The sequence below is a fragment of the Odocoileus virginianus genome, chromosome 16 (genome assembly GCF_023699985.2).
Source record: "Odocoileus virginianus isolate 20LAN1187 ecotype Illinois chromosome 16, Ovbor_1.2, whole genome shotgun sequence".
In the NCBI taxonomy this organism is placed as follows: domain Eukaryota; kingdom Metazoa; phylum Chordata; class Mammalia; order Artiodactyla; family Cervidae; genus Odocoileus; species Odocoileus virginianus.
The window spans coordinates 30,317,162-30,340,751 of NC_069689.1; the positions used below are offsets into that span (position 1 = coordinate 30,317,162).

A 23,590-nucleotide genomic window follows, 5' to 3' on the forward strand; every position below is an offset into this window, starting at 1 on the left:
AGAAACACACCAAGTGGAATGGTCCCTTAATTCTATCCTCATTCTGTAGCTGTTAGCTTGATTTTTGTGTTAATATGACATATAATATATTTTATATTATAATTCCAGAAATATTTTATGCTTCCTTAAGTCATCTTTCTCTACTTTCCTTCCATCTTTCTTTTTCTTTCTTTTTTTAATTTTAATACAAGTGGACCATATTCTATAGTTTTGATAAGCTTTTTTAATATATTATTGCATTTTTTTTTGGAGTATAGTTGATTTACAATGTTGTATTAGTTTCAGGTGTGCAGCAAAGCGACTCAGTTATACATGTCTACTGTCTACTTTAGCTTCTTTGCCTGTAATAGGTTGTTACAGGGTATTGAGTAGAATTCCTGTGCTATTCAGTAGATCCTTGTTAGTTATCTATTTTATATATAGTAGTGTGTATATGTCCATCCCAATCTCCCAATTTGTCCCACCCACTTTTTCCCTTGGGAGCCATAAATTGTCTTGGTAAGCTTTTACTTTGAAAAAAATATGGGATGGAAACAAACTGGAAAGTTGTCTTTCCTGTTTACATTATTTAAGAACTCTCTTACTGTTTAATGACAGTTTTCATTGTATGAAGTAGTATAATTTATTTAATTTTTCTCTTATTGTTAGATGCTTAGTTTTCCCAGTTTTTCACTATTATGTTAAACCCTTTCAAAATTCATAGTCAAGTGCTTGAATTCAGTGTTTGGACTGCTTTGAAATAGAAAGCTTAAAAATTAGAAGGAAAAAGAAAGGCTGAGCTTATTTTGTTTCACTCAGTTTCAAAACTGATAGAAATCACAGTCCAATTTTGGCTGAATGTACCTTTAAATTGAAAACTATAAATGTCTAGTTTAAATATGCTTTTTCTTATGTTTGTATTAATGTGTAAATTGACCAGTCCCTAAATTTTTGTGGATTGTGTGATTCTGTGTTAAATTTTGCAATAAAGGCTCAAGCCTTTGTCAGCTTTTAATATAAAACTTGTGAAATGATAGATAATGCATTCTTGTTTTTGTTTTTGAATCAGTGACTTTTTTGAGCGAACCATTCTGTGCAACAGTCTTGTGTGGAGCTGTGCTGTGACAGGCAGACCTGGACTCACCTATCAGGAAGCACTGGAGTCAGAAAGAAAAGCAAGACAGAATCTTCAGAGCTTTCCAGAACCACTAATTGTTCCAGTTTTATACTTGACCAGCCTCACCCATCGTTCACGCTTACATGAAATTTGTGATGATATTTTTGCGTACATCAAGGATCGATATTTTGTTGAAGAAACTGTAGAAGTCATTAGGAACAATGGTGCAAGGTAAAGTACTTTTAATTTTTTCTTTTGATATACATACATTCACATTGCTCAGATTCAAAATACACAAGCAGATGAACTGAGGAAAAGCTTAACTTTGACTACTTTCCAGCTACGATGTTATCCTCCCCCAGATAACCCTTGTGTTAACAGTCTCATATGTATTTTTCCAAAGCTGATTTTGGTATAGACCACCAAAAACGTGTACACACACGCATACACACACACAGTGTCCTGCCCCTTTCAATGTGAAAGGTAACATACTGTACATACCGTACACACCTTTTTTCACTCAAAATATCTTGACGATTGGTCTGTTTGCTTTATAAACCATTTTGCTTCTTTTTCATTTACTGTGTAGTCTATTATATCAGAGTATCATCTCTCTTTTTTGACAGTGAAAGGATCTTAGATAAACATATCTACTATGTTGTCATTATGTTATCTATTAAATATGCCTATATTTCTTGCTGGGTTTTAGTAGTTCTTTGATAAGATGAAGACTACATTTTTGATAAGATAAAGAGAATTTTTGCTAAGATCTCTTCTCCTTTACCCAGAAAAAAGTGGATTTTTCATATATGAAATTTAAAATGAGTTTATCTGTGGCACTAAGTTAAAAATTATTATTGCTTTTCTGAAATGTTAAGAATTTATGATTGGCTAGTCACTGATGCTTATTGTGGTAATCTTTATTTGCATTAAAACTTTTTATAGCCTCTTTTGAGGCAGCAACTCTTTTGGGATGCCTTTTTTCCCCTTCTTTGTTAACCTGAATGCAAATTTATTTCTTTTTGAATTTTAAACTTCAGCAGCCAAAACTTATTATATATGTTCTTAATTATATGTCAATAATTATGTTCTTTATTATCTTGTTTTGGAGAATCATCACAAATTTATGTGTAATTTCAGAATAATGTCCTTATTATAATCCATTTCACTTATTAAATGCTACTGTATATGAATGTTAAAAAGCCAAAAGATATCTGTATTATGTTTGATTTTGGTGAATTACTGAATAAGTTCTTTTAACTGTAGAAGTAAAAAATGGTAAAAATTGAAGCATTTTGCATTTGTCTCCTGACATTTAGTAAAAGACATGTCTTTATTTTCAAGAGGAAAGATTGGTATGTCACCAGTAATCCCACCAAGAACATACCAATCTGTATCACGAAAAGGGCCTATTTGGGGATGAGGGCATTTTTTTTCTCCTTATAGTCATTATTTTATTTGACTTATGCCAATAGTGTTTTTTAACTCACAAATCATTGAGATACATTAACCTTTAACACTAGGTTAAATATGGCTTACATCTAGGAATATAGTTGTTTACTGTTTTTTACATAGCTTTTTTTAGTTGTACCAACTATCTTTGGCTTCAGATAGTTATTGCTTTAATGACAGTAGTAAACTAGGATACATTGTAGAAATGGGAAATCTGAGAGTCACAATTTTGTTGTTTATTCATTAGAAGCACTTCCTCTGCCTTATGAAGCTTTTCAATGGTAAAGTATAAGAAATTGATATTTTTCTGAGTAATTTAAAGCTTTATTTTCATAATACATATTGGCTGTTCTTAATCTGTGTGTAAAAGGAGAAATCATGGATGACTCAATCTTTTTTTTTTTTGCCTTTAGCAGCTGGGTGGATGATAAGATGTGGAGGCCTCAGGAAGTAATACTGTCAGAGTCTAGGCTTCTTTACTGTCATCTCAGGCCCAGATATTTCTGGTTGCTCCGATTTTGTCTTTCATGCAGATACTGCTTAGGTGATTCATGAGTGTCACTTAGTGGGTAGACGCCAGTTATTGGGGATGTAAAAAGGATTAAGATGTCCTTTAAGAGTTCAGTTAAGGGAGAGACAAACATGTCAACTTGTGGGATATTAAAATAAACACATGAATGAGGTGATTCAGGAGCAACCAGGTCCAGAGTGCCTGTAGCGGCTAGGCCTGAGTTTCCTACACTCACGCAAACACTGGTTATTTTGGTCTTTTCATCTTTGCCAGATTTGATGATATCTCAGTGTTTAATATGCTTTTCAGGTCCTTTGCTCATTTTTCTTTTGGTTTGTCTGTGATTAGTAGATTTGTGAGAGGTCTGTTAAATATGAAGCATATTAAACTCTTTGTCACCTTGTTGCAAATACTTTTGTTTCATATTTTGCTTTTTTAAAAAATGTTCAGTAAATGTAAAGTTAAAAGGACTTTAAAAATATGTCTAAGGAATACTAGTAGAATTAGTTTTGTAGGAAGCAGAGTTGTGTGCTGCTGAAGGTTTAGGCTCTGGAGTCAGACTGGCCTTGCTGGACAATGGCATCTTTTCAAGTTTTTGTGAAACTAAAATGAGAGCAGGGTGGGGGGGTTGGAGGGGGTGGGTACACATTTTTGAATTGCTATAAATAGAATATAATGTCATTTTACTGGGGGAATAATGCTGCTATTGGCCCACAAGTCTTATGTGGAAATTTAGTATTTTTCTTCTATTATCGGCTAGTTTTTCTGTTGCTTTATATTATAATTAAGCTTCAAGCCTGACTTGAGATTTCAGTAACTTTAGGTACTGGTCTCTGCATACACCCTTATCTTTTCACCTTTTTCACTTAAATTTCAGTTTAAAAAATTTAATATATATTGAACTTGACTAAATTTCCTTTGGTTGGAATTGTACCACCCCCATCTATTTATTATGCTCATGAACTTGGACAAACTCCATGAAATTTAAGGGAAAAGCCTGGTGTGCTGCAGTCCATTGGGTCGAAAAGAGTCGGCTACGACTTGGCGCCCGAACAGTAACATGTATTTGTTACTTGTGCCCGTGTCTCCTACATTGGCAGGAGGATTCTTCACCAGTGAGCCACCAAGAAAGCCTTTGAATTCAGTTTTGAGATGATGCTAGTGGTAAGGCTCTGGTGTCCTCTGGGTGGGCTAGGGCAAACCTAGCTTCAGTGATGAGAGAAGTGTCACATGGAGTTTCCTCAGTATCTCCATTGACTTGAACTGCAGGCTCCTGTGGCCTTTGTACCTAATTGTGTCTTGAGGCTTATCCTTAGGGGACTTAGTTGGAGAATTCAATGGATTTCTCCCAGTGGCTGAGAAATAGCAGACACTCACTATCTTCATGGGGATCCATAGGATCCACAGTATGAGATCTGTGTTCCTACTCCCACTTGCCACTCTGAAAGTTAAGAGTGTGATGTTAGGAGAATTTTCTTCCACAGTACATATATTTTTATCCACCTTTGCTTTTAAAGTTTATTGAGATATAAGATTCACACACTGTAACATTCACCCAGTGTAGAACCCAGTGGGTTTTAGTTATGTGACTGTTTCCGTGATCTAATTCCAGCATATTTTCATAACCCCGGTAAATCCTGTACCAATGAACAGGCCCTCCCAACTGCGTTTTCCCTCCGCCCCTGGCAACCACTGATCTCTTTCCCGTCCCTGTGGGTTTGTCTGTTCAGGATATTTCATGTACATGGAATCATAAAGTGTATACCTTTCTTTTCTGTTTGGTTTCTTTCACTTAGTGTAATGTTTTTCAGATTCATCTGAGTTGTAGTATGTATCTGTATTTTATTTCTCTTTATTAATAAATTCTGCTGTATGGATCTATCACATTTTGTTTATCCATTCATCAATGGATAGATAAATTTGAGTCATTTCCACTTTTGGACAATTATAAGTAATGTTGTTACAAGCATTCCTGTACAAGTTTCTGTGTGGACATATGTTTACAGTTTTCTTGGGTGTATACATAGAAGTAGAATTGCTAAGTCATATGGTAGCTCTATCTTTAGCATTTAAGGCATCTTCCGGCTTTTCTAAGCAGATTCATCATTTTACATTCCTGCTAGCAATGTATGAGTGTTCAGTTTGTCCACATCCTCACCAAGCCATACATGTTTATTTATTATTGTAAATCTGTTTTTTTTAATTTATTTTAAAAAAAATTAATTAGTTTAATTGGAGGCTAATTAGTTTACAGTATTGTGGTGGTTTTTGCCATACATCGACATGAATCAGCCACAGGTGCTCATGTGTCCTCTGCATCCTCAACACCCCTTCCACTTCCCTTCCCACCCTGTCCCTCTGAGTTGTCCCAGAACCCTGGCTTTGAGTGCCCTGTTTCATGCTTCAAACTTGCACTGGTCATCTATTTTACTTATGGTAATATACATATTTCAGTTCTATTCTCTCAAATCATCCCACCTGCGCCTTCTCCCACCGAGTCTAAAAACCTGTGTCTCTTTTGCTGTCTTGCATATAGGGTTGTCATTACTGTCTCTCTAAATTACATATATGTGCTTTAATAAGCTGTATTAAATATATACAGTATTAAGTATATATTTAATATACTGTGTTTCTCTTTCTGACTTACTTCATTCTGTGTAATAGGCTACAGTTTAATCCACCTCATTAGAACTGACTCAAATGCATTCTTTTTTATAGCTGAGTAATATTCCATTGTGTATATGTACCACAACTTCTTTATCCATTTGTTTGCAGATGGACGTTGTCCATCTGTTTTATTTTGCCATCCTAGTGGGTGTGAAGTGGTTTCTCTTTGTAGTTTTGATTTGCACTTCCTTAGTGGCTGATAATGTTGAGCATCATTTTATATACTTATTGGTCATTTGCGTATTTTCTTTGGTGAAATGTCTACTCTGGTCCTTTGCCCATTTTAATATTGAGTTATTTATCTTTATTACCGAGTTCCAAGAGTTCTTTGTGATTTTGGGTACAAGTCCCTTAGCAGATATGTGATTTGCAAATATTTGCTCCCTTTTTCTGAGTTGTCTTTTCATATTCTTGATGGTACCATTTGCAGCACCATTTCCCTTTGCTTTTAAGCTTTTGTGTCAAAGCATCTACCTTTTGTTTCTATCTGTTGGCAGAATTTAACAGTGGTCCTAAAGACCTCTTCATCCATCAGAATTAGATTTACTTGAAAGAGCATGCTACGTTACAGAGAAGTGGATGGGCCCCTTCTTAGGCTGAATTATTTCAGTATGGGTACTCTGTATCTCCTCACTTCAGTATTCTTATTGTCTTCTTTATCTTTAGATATCCCTCCCTCCTTTCTTTTTTGCATCTTATAGATTAGGTGCTTCCCTCCACACTGGAACTTTCTGTTTTGAAATTAGCAATCAAGCTGACAGATTCTTCTAGAAGATCCTTTGTCATTTCTGTGTTAGATAAAGAGAACAGCAGGCTACCTGACTGAGCCGCACCAGTTTCGTTCTTTATACGCCCATCTGCATTACCACCAGCTTGCCTGCCAGTCATGCTGAAATGTGTTTTCTGCTCCTTCCTTGGAGCTTTTGTGAGAAGTGAGGGGATGGGTGGTCTTGTGAAAAAACCACCAGACAGTCAGGTCTCTGTGAATTCTTAAATAACTACCAGATGTTTGTATGTACATTGTATCAGCAGATATGAAGCAGGGACTTACGGTTTCCATTTACAGATGAGGAAATAGATCCAAAGAAGTTGTGATTTTGGGCAGTGGCGGGATAATTTTTTTAACATATATTTACTGATACCTGCTATTTACTTACACTGTTCCAGACACTGGAGATTAAGCAGTGTACAAAGCAGAGTCATGGACCGTCCATTCCAATCTTACAAGTCATAAATGGCAGGATTTAAATTCAGATAGGCCTGACTTACAAAATTATTTCTTTCTCTGTATCACTGTGTCCTTGGTTTTGGATTCTGCCATTTGTGATTAGCTGCATGGTTCTGTGCAAGTGATTTATTTTTATTTATTTATTTATTTATTTATTTATTTATTTCCCATTTATTTTTATTAGTTGGAGGCTAAGTACTTTACATCATTGCAGTGGTTTTTGTCATACATTGAAATGAATTAGCCATGGATTTACATGTATTCCCCATCCCGGTCCCCCCTCCCACCTCCCTCTCCACCCGATCCCTCTGGGTCTTCCCAGTGCACCAGGCCCGAGCACTTGTCTCATGCACCCAACCTGGGCTGGTGATCTGTTTCACCCTAGATAATGTACATGTTTCGATGCTGTTCTCTTGAAACATCCCACCCTCGCCTTCTCCCAGAGTCCACAAGTCTGTTCTATACATCTGAGTCTCTTTTTCTGTTTTGCATATAGGGTTATCGTTACCATCTTTCTAAATTCCATATATATGTGTTAGTATACTGTAATGGTCTTTATCTTTCTGGCTTACTTCGCTCTGTATAATGGGCTCCAGTTTCATCCATCTCATTAGAACTGATTCAAATGAATTCTTTTTAATGGCTGAGTAATATTCCATGGTGTATATGTACCACAGCTTCCTCATCCATTCGTCTGTGCAAGTGATTTAAACTCTTAAGTTTCTGTCTTTTTTTCGTGTGTTAAATGGACCCTTGACTTACAGGGTTGCCTCATGGGATAAAATGGCCTAATAAATGTGAATTTTTAAAAGCTATATTAATATAATACTGCCTTTGCTGTAATTGTCTTGCTAGCATTTGAATGTGTTTATTGGTGGCCATGCAGTTGTGTTTTTAAATTTATTTTTAATTGAAAGATAATTTCTTTACAGTATTGTGTTGACTTCTGCCATACATCAGTGTGAATCAGCCATAAGTATCCATATGTCCCCTCCCTCTTGAACCTCCCTCCTACCTCCCACCCCATCCCACCCCTTTAGGTTATAGAGAGTCATGTAGTTTTATTGTTTTAGTTTTGTTTGTTGGCACATGCTAGTAGTGATGTGAGGCTACAGTAGGCGCCTGGGACACTGTAACTCGAAATCAAATTTCCGTTACAACTCTGAAAGGAAACCCCACAGTTAAGAATTTCAGTGTCTTAGAAGACATAGTTGTTTGTTTTTGAAGACAGTCATCCCACATTTTAATGTTATCTTCTAAAAATACTACACAAGCAGATTTAAAATGCTATACAAGCAGATTTCAAGACATCCAAGTTTCTACTAACTTTATCAACTTTTTTTTTTAACCACCTTGATGAAAGGTTGGGAGGATGGTGAGCTAGAGCTCAAATTCTTGCATGATAAACCCATCTTTTCTACCTAAACCCTAGAACTAGAGAATTAAATTAGGAAAAAGGAGGTAGAAATCACACAACAAATAACCATTTTGGACTGTTGAGTCATCGTTCAGTGTAAAGAAAGAACTATAGAGTTTGAAAGAATTTTTTAAAATGAGTCAGAATTATAATTTTATATTTGGTAATTTTTTTCAGTTAAAGTAGGCTTTGGGCAGCTTGTTTTCAGATATTTTACGAGCACAGTCAAGATGTTCTGGGAGCTGAAAGATTCATAGGAAATGTGAAGCAACAGATGTGAGAAGGTACTTCTAAAAGTAGATATACTGACAGCAGCAAGAAATGGCACCTTATAACAAAGGAGGAGATGGACTAAACATTAACTCCAAAACATGCTGACCTGGCTCAGTATATACTTTGGTAAAGTTTGAAGACATTGCAGAATGGCAGTGTGCTAGATGCTTTCATTTTAATTCTCATGATATTGATGGGTGACTCAGAACCTTTGAAAGATTATTTTCATGTTGGTATTTACCTAAAGGAGTTGAAAATTTATGTCTACATAGAACCTGCACATAATTGTCTTTAGCAGCTTTGTTAATAATTGCCAAAAGTTGAAAGCACCAAAATATCCTTTAGTCAGTGAATGGGTAAATAAATGGCAGCACATCCAGACAATGGAATATTAATTCAGTGCTAGAAAGAAATGAGCCTTCGAGTTTGAAAAGACATGAATGAACCTTAAATGCAAATTACTAAGTGAAGCCAATCTGAAAAGGATACATATGGTAGGATTCCAACAATATGACTTTCTAGAAAAGGTAAAATGTGAAAAAGATAGTGGTTGCCAGGAGTTGAGAAGGGTGAAAGGGAGATGAATAGGTTGAACTTGGAGGATGTTTGAGGCAGTAAAAATAATCGGTGGTGCTATAATAATGGACATATTTGTCCAAACCCGTAGACTGTATGGCACCAAGCGTGAAACTTCGTAACTCTGAACTTCGGGTGATAATGATGGGCAGTGTAGGTGCATTGATTATAGCAAGTGTTACTTCTCTGGTGTGGGGTGCTGAAAGAGGAGGAGGTTGTTCATGGGTTGGGGCAAGTAGTATATGGGAGCTTTTTGTGTCTTCCTTTCAGTTTTGCTGTGAATCTAAAACTGCTCTAAAAAAACATGGTCTTTAAATTTTAAAAAGTTATGCTCTGAGTTTTAAGACTGAACTTTCTCATTTTTTAAAAATTTGTTTTTTTTCCCTATAAAAATTCACACGTAGCAGAGAAAAGTAAAAGGTGAAGGCCTGGAGTACATTTCCCAAGTGCTCCTTTCAGGGGTAACCACAGTCAAAAATATAGTGCACAGTTTTTTGGGGGTTTTTTGTATGCAACACTAAATTAAAAAAAAAAAAATAACTTTTTCGGTTAGTAATGGTTTGGATAACTTCTTATATTAGAAAACCATGCACATCGTTTCTAACTGATTTTTGCATAAACTAGCTAAACTGTTTAAAAAGCTTAATTGGAATATTGCTTTTTCTGAGGGTGGAGAAAGTTATTTTGTTTGTTAAACCTTGTGTGAATTTGCTCTTTGAAAATAATGACCTGCATTTTCTTTCACATAATCTGTGATCTATGACTTAATGACAGACCTTTGCTCCAGTGTAGGTTAAATCAGTACAAAAGCAGAATTGGATTTGCACCAAAGGGTTTCCCCTGTAACTAGATTTTCCAAATACTATCCCCATACTATTTAAATTTAACATTTTGAAATGTTCTCTAATTAAGCATAAGAGACTATAGTTTAGTATTGTTTTTAGAACTGCCTTGCAAAATGAAAATTTTGAAATTCCTTTTAATCTTACAAACTGATATCAATTTTGGCATGAAATAGGGACCAACCACCTAGCTCCTTGAACGCTTATCTATTCAACTATCAAGGTGTATTCCCTCTGGCTTTCTATGTTGCATTGGTGGGTTGCTTCAAACACTTTAGTCTAATGAAGTAAGAGAAAATTAGCACATAAACCTAAAATATAGAGAGTAGGTACTTATTATATATTAGAATTGGAAATGAGAAAATGAACTTTTTATCTTTGAGCTCTTTTTTGTACTGCTAACCTAAATGCTATTAGTGAATCATAATTAATTAAAATACATTAATATTAGGACAAAGGGAAATACTAAATATATTGAGGTGATAAGAGGAACATAAAAGGTGTAAGTAAGGAACAATATAGTTATTTTGATTTAAACAATATGTGCTCGGATATCAGTGACTGGATCCAGATGATATTAATCCAAGGAGAAGTTTTCGGAAAAGGGTTGTTTGACTAGAAATTTGAAGACAGAGAAAAATAAAAATTAGCAGAAAAGATTGAGGGGGAAGGCTTCTTATTTAGGTGCTAAGATAGAGTGTATAACTTTTTCCGGGCACACCATGCAGCATTCGAAACTGCCCTGACCAGGGATAGAACCCATACCCCCTGCAGTGGAAGTGCAGTCTTAATCACTGGACCACCACGGAAGTCCATAGTATATAAATTTTAACAACGTATATCAGTTGAATTGATTATAGTTCTTTCAGATAAAGGCTTTCTATTGGTCAGCTTACTCTGCTACCCTTTTAAGGTCAAAGTTCCTGATTCTTAGGCAATCAGAGTCCTAAGGATAATCCCCAAATTGATGTTTCAGTCTTTAATTGCTGATGACCCTAGTATGTTGATGATATAATTATTAATAGGGGAAAAAAGACTATTTCGGACAGCTGTTCTTTCTTTGGAATTCTTTAGGTGTATATTATTGTATATACCAGAGACCCAGACTTACAGCCTGACTGCTGTATTGTTGCAGTTAATATTTAGAATTCTTATTTACTTCTATAATAATGTAAATTGAGAGGCCATCCTGGGAAATACTTTTTATACCCTAAAAGTCCCTATTAAGTAGTCACAAAGATAAATGAATTTGTTTTTCTAAACATGTTTAATTCAAGTAACGTATAAAACTTCTGTTGTAAATTTTCTGTATGGACTCAACTGCCTGATGTTTAACAAAATAGTTCAGTTAAGTTTGGGCTGATCATGCACACGTATTCATTTTCTTCAGTGTTCTAAGGACCTTCCCATTTGCATTGGCCATTAGGAGAATCTGTCTAATGCCTCTCAAAAGTCTTTGGTAAATATTGGAGGCGGGTAGTTGGTGCGTGTGTGCTTGCTAAGTCACTTCAGTTGTGTCCAACTCTTTATGACCCTATGAACCTGCCAGGTTCCTCTGTCTATGGGATTCTCCAAGTAAAAATACTGGAGTGGGCTGCCATGCCCTTCTCCAAGGGTGGTTGGTATCTGTGGCAGTTTCTTTATTAATCCCTTGTGCTAATGCAAAGTCTAAGAGTCAGCTGAGTCTCCACCAGGACTTATGATCTTTATCAAGGGAATCTTACTTATAGTAAGACAGGTGATAAAAATGGGAGATGGCAAGTAAATTGAGGTCACCTCTTTTCTTATATAAAAGGAAATCAGTGTTTATTTCACTTCATGTCTTGTTTAATCGATTAGCAGCAGGATGTCAGTAGAATAGTAGTAGTCCTGAAGTTCTTAGTTCACTGTGGTCAGAGAATCTTGGAGACGAATCTCACAAAAGAGAGGAGGTTATAGCTACTTCTGCCCTGAAATCTGTTAGGAATAAAAGGGAAGTCCATTTCTATGTGGCTGTTACACAGGCTCAGGTCTGGGAAATCAGAGGCCTTCTGAGTAAAATCTCTCTCCTACATCATCTTCTGCTTCCTGTATGGTCTGTTCTATTTGGCCAATATAAGATCACAGTGGTTCCAAGTTATCTGTCTTTCTTAGACCAATTCAGAGATTATCCAAAAATAAAAGAACCTAGAGAAATGGCATAAGCTCAAATAATTTCCAGTGAATGGAAAAGGGGTGATAAAAGTACAAAAAAAAGTCTACTCATCACTAAATGCTAGGCAAGGTCCTTTGTTTAACTTAAAAACATATGCCAAGAGAGTAATTCTGAGCAGATATTGGGACACCTTTTTTAAAAATAAAGAGCCAGATAGGAAATAGATAGACTTCGATGTCCATATGGTCTCCAACACAGCCAGCCAACCCTGCTGTGATAGTGCAAAAGCAGCCATAGATAATATATACGTGAGCATGGCTCTGTTCTAGTAATTATTTATGGACACTGAAATTTGAATTTCATATTAGTTTCATGTGTCACAAAGTATTCTTATTTTTATTTTAAGCCATTTTAAAATGTAAAAACCATTCTTGGCTCATAAACCACACAAAACAGGCAGTGAGTTGAATCTGGCCCTTTGACCATAGTGTGCTGACTGCTGGTATAGAGGAAACATTACTTATTGCTTTAAAAAGGGTTACAGAATAAAGTTTCCAGAGATCCTCTTTTAATCTGGAACCTTAGAGTACAGCATAAAGAGGTGGCTTTGTGGGGGGGATGGGGGGGAGCTTTTGGAACCAACCTGAGTTACTAGTGCTGGGAATCTTCTTTGCTCATCTGTAAAACAGTGTCTCCATTCGTATAGAGGTTGTATTTGGTTAGCTTTTGCTGCATAGCAAGCCATCCCCAAAACTTAGTGGCATAAATCAATAAACATTCTCATGTTTCCTAGTTGACTGGAATGTTATTATCTGGAGCTAAATTGTCTAAATTGCTTACTCTGGCCTTACCTGTCTGGGGCCTCAGCCCGGGGTGGGTATTTTCTTGTGGCCTCTTATCAGGAGGCTAATCCAAACTTGTTCCCGGGGTAGGAATAGAGTTCCCAGCAGCAAGAGAAGGCAGTGTGCAAGCACATATCAAGCCTCAGCTTGCTCCGTGTTTGCTAGTGTCATAGACCAAAGCAAGTCACATGAGCAAATCAAGAGTTAACGTGGGAGGGGACCAAGGCTGTGGGGGCCGTAACTGCAATAGTCCGTCACGTGGTTAATAGTTTTTGGCGCCCAGCAGAGTGCCTGGCTCATAAAGCACTCAGTGATGGTAGGTCCTTCCTGTTCTTGTCAGAGATAAGCACTGCCAGCTGCGATGACTCACCTTTTCTTGTAGCCAGTCACTGATCTTCTTACATCATAGTCACTGTTCTTCAGAGGTCACTGTATGACATTTTAGGAGATGATGGCAATGCCAGTAAGCTTTTGAGCGCTTACTATATGCCAGGCAGTGTTCTAAACTTTTAACTTAGACTATCTTATTTAATTCCCACAGCAGCCACATGTGATAGGTGCCCATTTGCTCATTTTATGGTTGAGGAGTTCATGCACAGAGGTTAACTAACTGAAACTTGCCTACGGTCACAAGCCATGATGTTATCAAGCGCAGACAGTTCTCTGTAGGAATGAATGTGAAAAAAATACTAAACGAGAGCCCTTAAGCAGGGTTGAAAGATTATAAATTGAATGTACTTATTGATTACTATTTACTTTTCATTTTACTTGAGCATTTTATAATTCTGTCAAAGTGTGGAAGCAGCATAGGATTGTATATGATGTGGTTAGCTTAAGCTTTTTATCATTTACTCTTAAGACTGATCCATATTGTTGAATGTCTGAAAATTAACTGTTTTATGATTGTTGATTCAAAACGAAAAAACCTCCTGCATTTAAACAGGTTCTTCTGTTTTATTTTTAACCATTGTACTTATCAAGGTGCCTTAATGATTTTACTTCTGCATTCTGGCTATATAAGCTTTCTTCTTTTCAAATATTTTGCTTGCAGATGAAAGAAGGCTGTTGAGTGGCAACAAAAGGTGAAAGTAACTGCAAACATGGGGAAAAATAGAATTTTTATTTATGTATTGTTTTTCTGTCTTTTGGCACAATTTCAAGGGATGAAAAATACAACAGTTTATGACTTTTCCTTAGTGGTGATAGGGAATATTCTGATTTAGTATTATACAAAGCCAAATTTTTTGTAATTCATTTATTGAACATTGCGTGCTCAGTGCTGTTGTAGGTATTGGAAAGAGGGTAGTGAGTAAGACAAGGACTAGTGACTTACATTCAAGTACAAGAGAGAGAAACACAAATCAGGATAATTTCAGATACTGATGAGTGCTGTAAAGAAAATAAAACTTGATGGAATAATTTTGAGTCATTTTTTGTTTTAGTCACTTAAATTCAATTATCTGAAAATCACTGTGTTAGATGCAAGTGATTAATCAAGTGTCAGAAAAGCGTTAGTACTTATTGTTCTCTTAGCATTATATAGCCTGTTGGTAGTAGGAATAGAATTTTTAGGGCAAAGATAAGCAAAATACATATGAGTGACTAATGAAGGATTGAATAAGATAAATGCATTAAGAGGACATAGAGGGAAGGAGTAAGTACTAGGGATATAATGTACAACATGATGACTATGGTTAACACTGCTCTATGATATACAGGAAAGCTGTTAAAAGTAAATCCAAAAATTCTCATCACAAGAAGAATTTTCTTTTTTTTTTACTTATGAAACGCTGGGTGTTAAATGAGATGCTGAATGTTAGCTGAACCTATTGTGGTAATCATTTCACTATATATGTGAATCAAACCAGCATGTTATATGCTTTAAGCTTATATGGTGGTACATGTCAATCCAGTTCAATTCATTCACTCAGTTGTGTCCAACTCTTTGCAACCCCATGAACTGCAGCATACCAAGCCTCCCTGTCCATCGCCAACTCATGGAGTTCACGCAAACTCATGTCCATTGAGTCGGTGATGCCATCCAACCATCTCATCCTCTGTCATCCCCTTCTCCTCCTGCCTTCAATCTTTCCCAGCATCAGGGTCTTTTCAGAGAGTCAGTTCTTCGCATCAGGTGGCCAAAGCATTGGAGTTTCAGCTTCAGCATCAGTCCTTCCAATGGACACCCAGGACTGATCTCCTTTAGGATGGACTGGGTGGATTTCCTTGCAGTCCAAGGGACTCTGAAGAGTCTTCTCCAACACCACGTTTCAAAAGCATCAATTCTTCGGCGCTCAGCTGTCTTTATAGTCCAACTCTCACATCCATACATGACTACTGGAAAAACCATAGCTTTGACTAGATAGACCTTTGTTGGCAAAGTAATGTCTCTGCTTTTCAATATGCTATCTAGGTTGGTTGCACCTTTTGTTCCAAGGAGCAAGCGTCTTTTAATTTCATGGCTGCAGTCACCATCTGCAGTGATTTTGGAGCCCCCAAAAATAAAGTCAGCCACTGTTTCCACTGTTTCCCCATCTATTTGCCATGAAGTGATGGGACCAGATGCCATGATCTTAGTTTTCTGAATGTTGAGTTTTGAGCCAACTTTTTCACTCTCCGCTTTCACTTTCATCAAGAGGCTGTTTAGTTCTTCATTTTCTACCATAAGGGTGGTGTCATCTGCATATCTGAAGTTATTGATATTTCTCCTGGCAATCTTGATTCCAGCTTGTCCTTCATCCAGCCCAGCATTTCTCATGATGTACTCTGCATATAAGTTAAATAAGCAGGGTGACAATATGCAGCCTTGACGTACTCCCTTCCCCATTTGGAACCAGTCTGTTGTTCCATGTCCAGTTCTAACTGTTGCTTCCTGACCTGCATCCACATTTCTCAAGAGGCAGGTCAGGTGGTCTGGTATTCCCATCTCTTTAAGAATTTTCCAGAGTTTGATGTGATCCACACAGTCAAAGGCTTTGGCATAGTCAATAAACAGAAATAGATGTTTTTCTGGAACTCTCTTGCTTTTTCGATGATCCAACGGATGTTGGCAGTTTGATCTCTGGTTCCTCTGGCTTTTCTAAATCCAGCTTGAACATCTGGAAGTTTATGGTTCGCATACTGTTGAAGCCTGGCTTGGGGAATTTTGAGCATTACTTTACTAGTGTGTGAGGTGAGTGCGATTGTGTGGTAGTTTGAGCATTCTTTGGCATTGCCTTTCTTTGGGATTGGAAGGAAAACTGAACTTTTCCAGTCCTATGTCCAATGCTGAGTTTTCCAAATTTGCTGGCATGTTGAGTGCAGCACTTTCACAGCATCATCTTTTAGGATTTGAAATAGCTCAACTGGAATTCTGTTACCTGCACTAACTTTATTGGTAGTGATGCTTCCTTCCTAAGGCCCACTTGACTTCACATTCCAAATAAAAGGTACTGTAATGTCAAATTAATTTAGTACTTCATTAATAATTTCCTGTGATTAGCACTAGATGGGCTGATGTTTACCTTTTATCTTTATAAAGATGTGTTTGTATTTTTCTTTATCTACTTCTTAGTGATTCAGCATGTTGATTTCATTGTTATCATATTAAAAATGCTTATTGACCATAAGGATAACAAAAAGTATTCAGATTATTTTGTTTGAGCGTCTAGCTCAAAGAATCTGAGAATGCAGGGAGTAAAAGTATAATTTTGTCATCTTAGTTTGTTATATAAAAATCTCTTTGCAAATTCTTGTAATTTTTTATACACTGTATTTTTATAGACAGAAGTCATCTGATTTTGATTGATTTGGCTATCTCAAGTTGTAAGAACACCAATATATTGAACTTCTTTCTATGAAAAACAGGGATTTTAAGATGAATTGTTGTAATGTTGAAATGAAAACAAATTCTATTCTTTTACGTTAAAGAATAAAATGAATAACTTACATTCAGATAGGACTTTATGCTAAGTAGTAAACTAATTAATTTTAATTAAGGTACATTGGGCTTCCCTTGTGGCTCAGCTGGTAAAGAATCCACCTGCAATGCGGGAGACCTGGGTTCAATCCCTGGGTTGGGAAGATCCTCTGGAGAAGGAAAAGGCTATCCACTCCAGTATTCAGGCCTGGAGAATTCCATGAACTGTATAGTCCATGGGGTCGCAAAGAGTCAGACACGACTGAGAGACTTTCACTTTCAAGGTACCTTACTTTCTTCTGATAAAATTTATCCTTTTTAGTGTATAGTTCTGACTTTTGATGCATAGTTGTGTAATCCATCCCAGTAAGATATAAAACATTTTTACTATTTCTTTGTGCCTCTTGTTACTGACCGCATGGATCTTAGTTCCCCTGACCGTGGATCGAACCCCTGCCCCCTGCACTGGTATTTGTGCCTCTTTGTAGTCAGCCTTTACTTCCATCTTCTAGACTCAGGCAACCAGCGATCTCTTTTCTGTCCTCATAATTTTACGCCTTCCAGACTATGAATGTAAATGGAATTTGGGGTCTATCTCTGAACTCCCTTCTATTGAACTGTATGGCTGTCCTGCCAAAACTACAGGGTCATTCTTTATTGTAGCTTTTTAGTGATACATATATATTTCTTCCATCTTTTACTGATTTTTCCCCTATGATGTGGAATGAATGCTTTTAATTGGAGTTAATATTTTCCTAATGTTTATCATTTGCATTTTTAAACTAAACTTTCTATTTTGATATAACTGTTGAATCACATGATGTTGTAAAATAATTCAGAATAATACAGAATTTCCCCCACTGGTGCAGTATCACAACCAGGATATTGACATTACTATATCATGGTACAGAATATTTCTGTCGCTGTAAGGATCTCTCATATTGCTCTTTTATGCCATACCCACAAATCAGAGGTTGTTAAACTTATTTTCCTACTTCAGACTTTGTTTTCTGGAACAAATCTGACTTGAAAAATCTGTATTGCCAATGACAAGGTAACTTTCCAGTTTGAAAATCTTAACTCAGCTTTTTTGGCTGAATTGAAGAATACAGTACTCTGACTCAAAATAAATTTAACATATGTCAAGTTATAAACTGATTATTGTTTAATAAATAGAATACCTGATGGATTGCTCATATCACTTTTCCTTATCAGCTGGTATTTGACTTGTGTGCCTATAACAGGACAAATATTAGTGCATTAACAAAATAGAATTTCCGTCTCACATAGAACCAGGTGCAGAAGCTGTAGTGTGAAGGCAGGTCCACAAAGTTGTCAGGAACCCAGGCTTTTTCCTGCGTCCTGCTCTTTCATCCCAAGGTTGTGACGTTGTTTTCTTTGTTCAGGATGGCAGTAAGATAGAGGAAAGGCACGAAGGCCTGCTACTCTTCCGTGCCTATCCATCCCTCACACTGAGGCCAAGTTAAGTGCTCTAAAGTACTACTATCATTTTGAAACTGACGTGACTTGCTGCTGAGTCTGTCATGGCTTTTCATTATGTTTAATGTTTTGTTTTTTCTGATCTGCATATGTTGGTCTTTCCTCCTCACAAGGTTATCATTTTTGTTGGCATCAGCATAAAGCTGAGCCCACAAACACCTTGAATACCTATTAACTTGAATACACTAGTTGGAATTTTGTATAAAGTATTTTGGTGAGACTTTCATTAATTTGACTGATACTTCAACCAAGCTTAATCATGTGGCTTTAACATGATAATTTTGAATACTAAAGAGTTTAAACAGTATATTGCTAATATCCAAGTGTTTGAAACTTTAGAGATACATAGGATATAGCCCATATCTTAAATCTAGAATTTTTCTTTCTAGAGATTTTTATTCGCTATATATATCTTTTAGTAAAAGATTTAGTCTTTAGTAAGAATCTAATGATTCTAGTTGTCTTAGGATATTTAGGCTTATAATAAGTCAAATGCCAATTGGAGAAATAATAAGATGTGGTTCTCAGGTCCACAAAGAGTCTCAGAGCAGTTCAGGATGAAACATTCTTTGAGCTGCTCTGATCAATTTGTCTAAAAAGTGAGAGATTACAAACAAAGCAACCTTTCCTGACCTGTCTTCCCCACTGACAGGTAATCAACATAATTCACAGTCTTTTTGTTTGAAGCAGCAAACTTGTTGAGTGGTCTAGTTTCCTCCACTTAAAATGAGGTATCACTTAACCTTGAGTTTTTTTAAACTCTAAACTTCAAATTAAGCAGGTTTTACTCTGTTTCTACCTATAAACTTGCAGTAATTATTCAAGCACAACATTTTAAAAATAAATGTTCTTGGCACCTGTATTTCAAGGAAATAAAAGGTAGCACAGGTAAGCAGGTGTGAAGCATGCCATCAGTTCAGCATTTTCCATTTTTAGAGACCCAAACAGAGAAGGGCAATCTTTTATGTCAAGCAGGTCTCCCCAGGTTTCTAGTCATCTTTTCTTTTGCTGTTAATTATTTATCTTCTACCCAAATGCCTTGTAAATGCATGTTTCAATTCTAGAATTTACTTTTATATTAATTAATTTGTGTTTGGGGGTATAAATTGAACTATGTGCATGCATGTGTGCAAAGTTGCTTCCGTCATGTCTGACTCTGTGACCCATGAACTATAGCCCGCCAGGTTCCTCTGCCCTTGGGATTTCCAGGCAACAATACTGGAGTGGTTGCCATGCCCTCCTTCAGGGTATCTTCCCAACCCAGGGATCGAATCTACATTTCTTATGTCTCCTGCATTGGCAGACATGTTCTTTACCACTAGTACCACATGGGAAGCCCCAAATTGAACTATAACTATTATTAAATGACTATTAAAACAAAAACAACTTTTGTGGGGGAAGACATATACCATTCCAGAATATTCTAATAAAAGACTGTTTCCATTTTAGCTGGTCACTATTAGAAATATATGACTAACTTCTGCTATATCCTCATCCTGTGCTTGCTGCTGTTCCACAGACTTGCTTTCATTCTGAAACATGTTTTAAGTTTGAAATGTGTTTTGGAGAGGCTCCAGAAGTGCCTCTTGACTACTTGGGCTTAAAGCTCTGAACTACTCTTGTGTCAACATAGTGTTGTGTTCCCCTTACCTCCAGTAGTAGAGTGGAAGATTAGAAGATATATGGGCTTCAGAGTCACATCATACCATTATTGGTTGTGTGACTATAAGCAAATGATTTAACTTCTCTGACTCTGAATTTCATCTTCTGAAAAATGTGTCCCTTGAGGAGTTGATACGAGGAGAGAACTTTGTATCAATTATGTACTTATCTGGCACACAGGAGCTCTAGTAATAATAAGGGCCATCTTTTGATTGTCATTCTCTGCTGCTGCTGCTAAGTCGCTTCAGTCATGTCTGACTCTGTGTGACCCCATAGATGGCTGCCTACCAGGGTGCCCTGTCCCTGTCATCCTCTACTCTGTCCTCAAATAATGGAGCATGATTTTAGAGTTGCCGTACTCTCCAAGACCCACTGCTGCTGTTGCTGCTAGGTCACGTCAGTCGTGTCCGACTCTGTGCGACCCCATAGACAGCAGCCCACCCGGCTCTGCCGTCCCTGGGATTCTCCAGGCAAGAACACTGGAGTGGGTTGCCATTTCCTTCTCCAGTGCATGAAAGTGAAAAGTGAAAGTGAAGTCGCTCAGTCATGTCTGACTCTGTGCAATCCCACAGATGGCAGCCCACCAGGCTCCTCCGTCCATGGGATTTTCCAGGCAAGAGTACTGGAGTGGGGTGCCATTGCCTTCTCCCCAAGGCCCACTAACTGGGTCTTAATTCATGATGCTTTAACTGTTTTTTAAACCCCAATCTTTTGGGGGTTTAAACTCCCTAGAACTAAGAAATTACAGCAAGTGAATTTGAAAGAGAGTCTCTTTGGAAATCTATTAGAACACTTGACTTGACTTCTTACAGTTAACTGAAGTTTAGACAGGCACCAATGAGAGGCACAGCCTTGATTAGATTAGCAAAACTTGACCTATGGTTTGGGTGTGGTGCGAAGTTATAGTAGCACTGATAGTAACTAGTATAATTTATATATAAAACATTTACTACATTATAAGCAATGTCTCTTGGAAGACTCAGCAGTGGCCACAGGACTGGAAAAGATCAGTATTCATTCCATTCCCAAAGAAAGGCCATGCCAAAGCATGCTCAAACTACCTCACAGTTGCACTCATTTCACACACTAGTAAAGTAATGCTTAAATATCTCCAAGCCAGGCTTCAGCTGTACGTGAACCGTGAACTTCCAGCTGTTCAAGCTGGTTTTAGAAAAGGCAGAGGAACCAGAGATCAAATTGCCAACATCCGCTGGATCATCAAAAAAGCAAGAGAGTTCCAGAAAAATATCATATTTCTGCTTTATTGACAATGCCAAAGCCTTTGACTGTGTGGATCACAATAAACTGTGGAAAATTCTTAAAGAGATGGGAATACCAGACCACCTGACCTGCCTCTTGAGAAACCTGTATGCAGGTCAGGAAGCAACACTTAGAACTGGACATGGAACAACAGACTGGTTCCAAATAGGAAAAGGAGTACATCAAGGCTGTATATTGTCACCCTGCTTATTTAACTTATATACAGAGTACATCATGAGAAACGCTGTGCTGGAGGAATCACAAGCTGGAATCAAGATTGCTGGGAGAAATATCAATAACTTCAGATATGCAGATGACACCCCCCTTATGGCAGAAAGTGAAGAAGAACTAAAGAACCTCTTGATGTAAGTGAAAGAGGAGAGTGAAAATGTTGGCTTAAAGCTCAACATTCAGAAAACTAAGATCATGGCATCTGGTCCCATCACTTCATGGCAAATAGATGGGGAAACAGTAGAAACAGTGGCTGACTTTATTTTTGGGGGTTCCAAAATCACTGCAGATGGTGACTGCAGCCATGAAATTAAAAGACGCTTACTGCTTGGAAGGAAAGTTACGACCAGTATAGACAGCATATTGAAAAGCAGAGACATTACTTTGTCAACAAAGGTCCGTCTAGTCAAGGCTTCGGTTTTTCCAGGAGTCATGTTTGGATGTGAGAGTTGGACTGTAAAGAAAGCTGAGTGCCGAAGAATTGATGCTTTTGAACTGTGGTGTTGGAGAAGACTCTTGAGAGTCCCTTGGACTGCAAGGAGATCCATCCAGTCCATCCTAAAGGAAATCAGTCCTGAATGTTCATTGGAAGGACTGATGCTAAAGCTGAAACTCCAATACTTAGGCCACTTGATGCAAAGAGCTGACTCATTTGAAAAGACCCTGATGCTGGGAATGATTGAGGGCAGGAGGAGAAGGGGACAACAGAGGATGAGATGGTGGATGGCGTCACCTACTCGATGGACATGAGTTTGGGTAAACTCCAGGAGTTGGTGATGGACAGGGAGGCCTGGTGTGCTGCGGTTCATGGGGTCGCAAAGAGTCAGACACAACTGAGCAACTGAACTTAACTGAAGCAACGTCTCTATAAAGCTGTATTGATTTCCTTCTCCCTTATTTCTTTGCTAGGGAATTGTATTTCTGTCTGTTAATTTTCTGTTAGTTTTAAATTAATTAGCTCTTAAATTACTGTAGCTCTGTGGGCCCCACAGGAATCATAGACTGTTCCCTTCAGTGGGCTGTCAGACCATTTAGGCACCACACCAACTGTCCCTGTGCCCAGCATAGATGCATTTGTTTTTTCTCTGATGGCAGCCACTCCTGCCACTTAGGGGCACATACCTGCTGCTGCTGCTGCTGTTAGGTCACTTCAGTCATGTCTGACTCTGTGCGACCCTTTAGACAGCAGCCCACCAGGCTCCGCTGTCCCTGGGATTCTCCAGGCAAGAATAGTGGAGTGGGTTGCCATTGCCTTCTCTGAGGGGCACGTACCTAGACTCTGCCAAATGAAAACCACCTCTTTTTCTAGTTTAAAGAAGCTTGTTGCAGGTTCATGAAAAGCCTCCTTTATCACCTCCTGTTACTCTGAGCTGTATGATCCCTGCATGTCATATCTAGGCCCTTCAAAGTTGGTTCCATTTGATTATTGCTTATTTTTGTGCAGTTCATGTCACTTAAATTACAGAACTTTTTAACCATCAGACTACATAATTTCCTGTAGATGTTCCTCTTTAGAAACACTGGTTTGTTTCTATCAGCCAGTGATGAAAGTTGACCTGCAGTTCTTTTGACACTATTTCCATTGGCTTGGTAGGCTTGGTAATTGGGCCTTCTTCAGCTTTACTGTTGGGACAAAGAAAAAGTTTGGTTTTTTTTCTTAGTTGTTGTAAATAAACATAAACTTTACCATTGTAATCATTTCTAAGTGTATAGCTAAGTGACATTAAATACATTCACAGTGTTGTGTAACCATCACTACTATTTCAAGAACTTTTTCATCATCCCAAACAGAAACTCTGTACCCATTAAGCAATAACTCCCCATTTCTCCCTCCTTTCTGCCCCTGGTAACCTTTATTGTACTTTAAGTCTCTGTGAATTTGCCTACTTAAATAAGTGAAGTCATAAAATATTTGGTTTTTGTTTTTTTTAATATTTGGTTTTTTCAGATAACCAGCCCAGGTTGGATGCATGAGACAAGTGCTCAGGGCTGGTGCACTGG

The 23,590-nt window shown here is 37.5% G+C and overlaps 1 protein-coding gene across 2 annotated transcripts in view; it reads left to right on the top strand.

The window, feature by feature from the left end:
* BAZ1A (bromodomain adjacent to zinc finger domain 1A) overlaps nt 1–23,590 on the top strand; it is an 84,439-nt gene that overhangs the window by 12,323 nt on the left and 48,526 nt on the right. For both annotated transcript variants that reach the window (XM_020870549.2, XM_020870550.2), the window contains one exon: nt 1,049–1,327. In XM_020870549.2, coding sequence (XP_020726208.2) covers nt 1,049–1,327 — 279 coding nt within the window. The remainder of the gene's footprint in view (nt 1–1,048; nt 1,328–23,590) is intronic.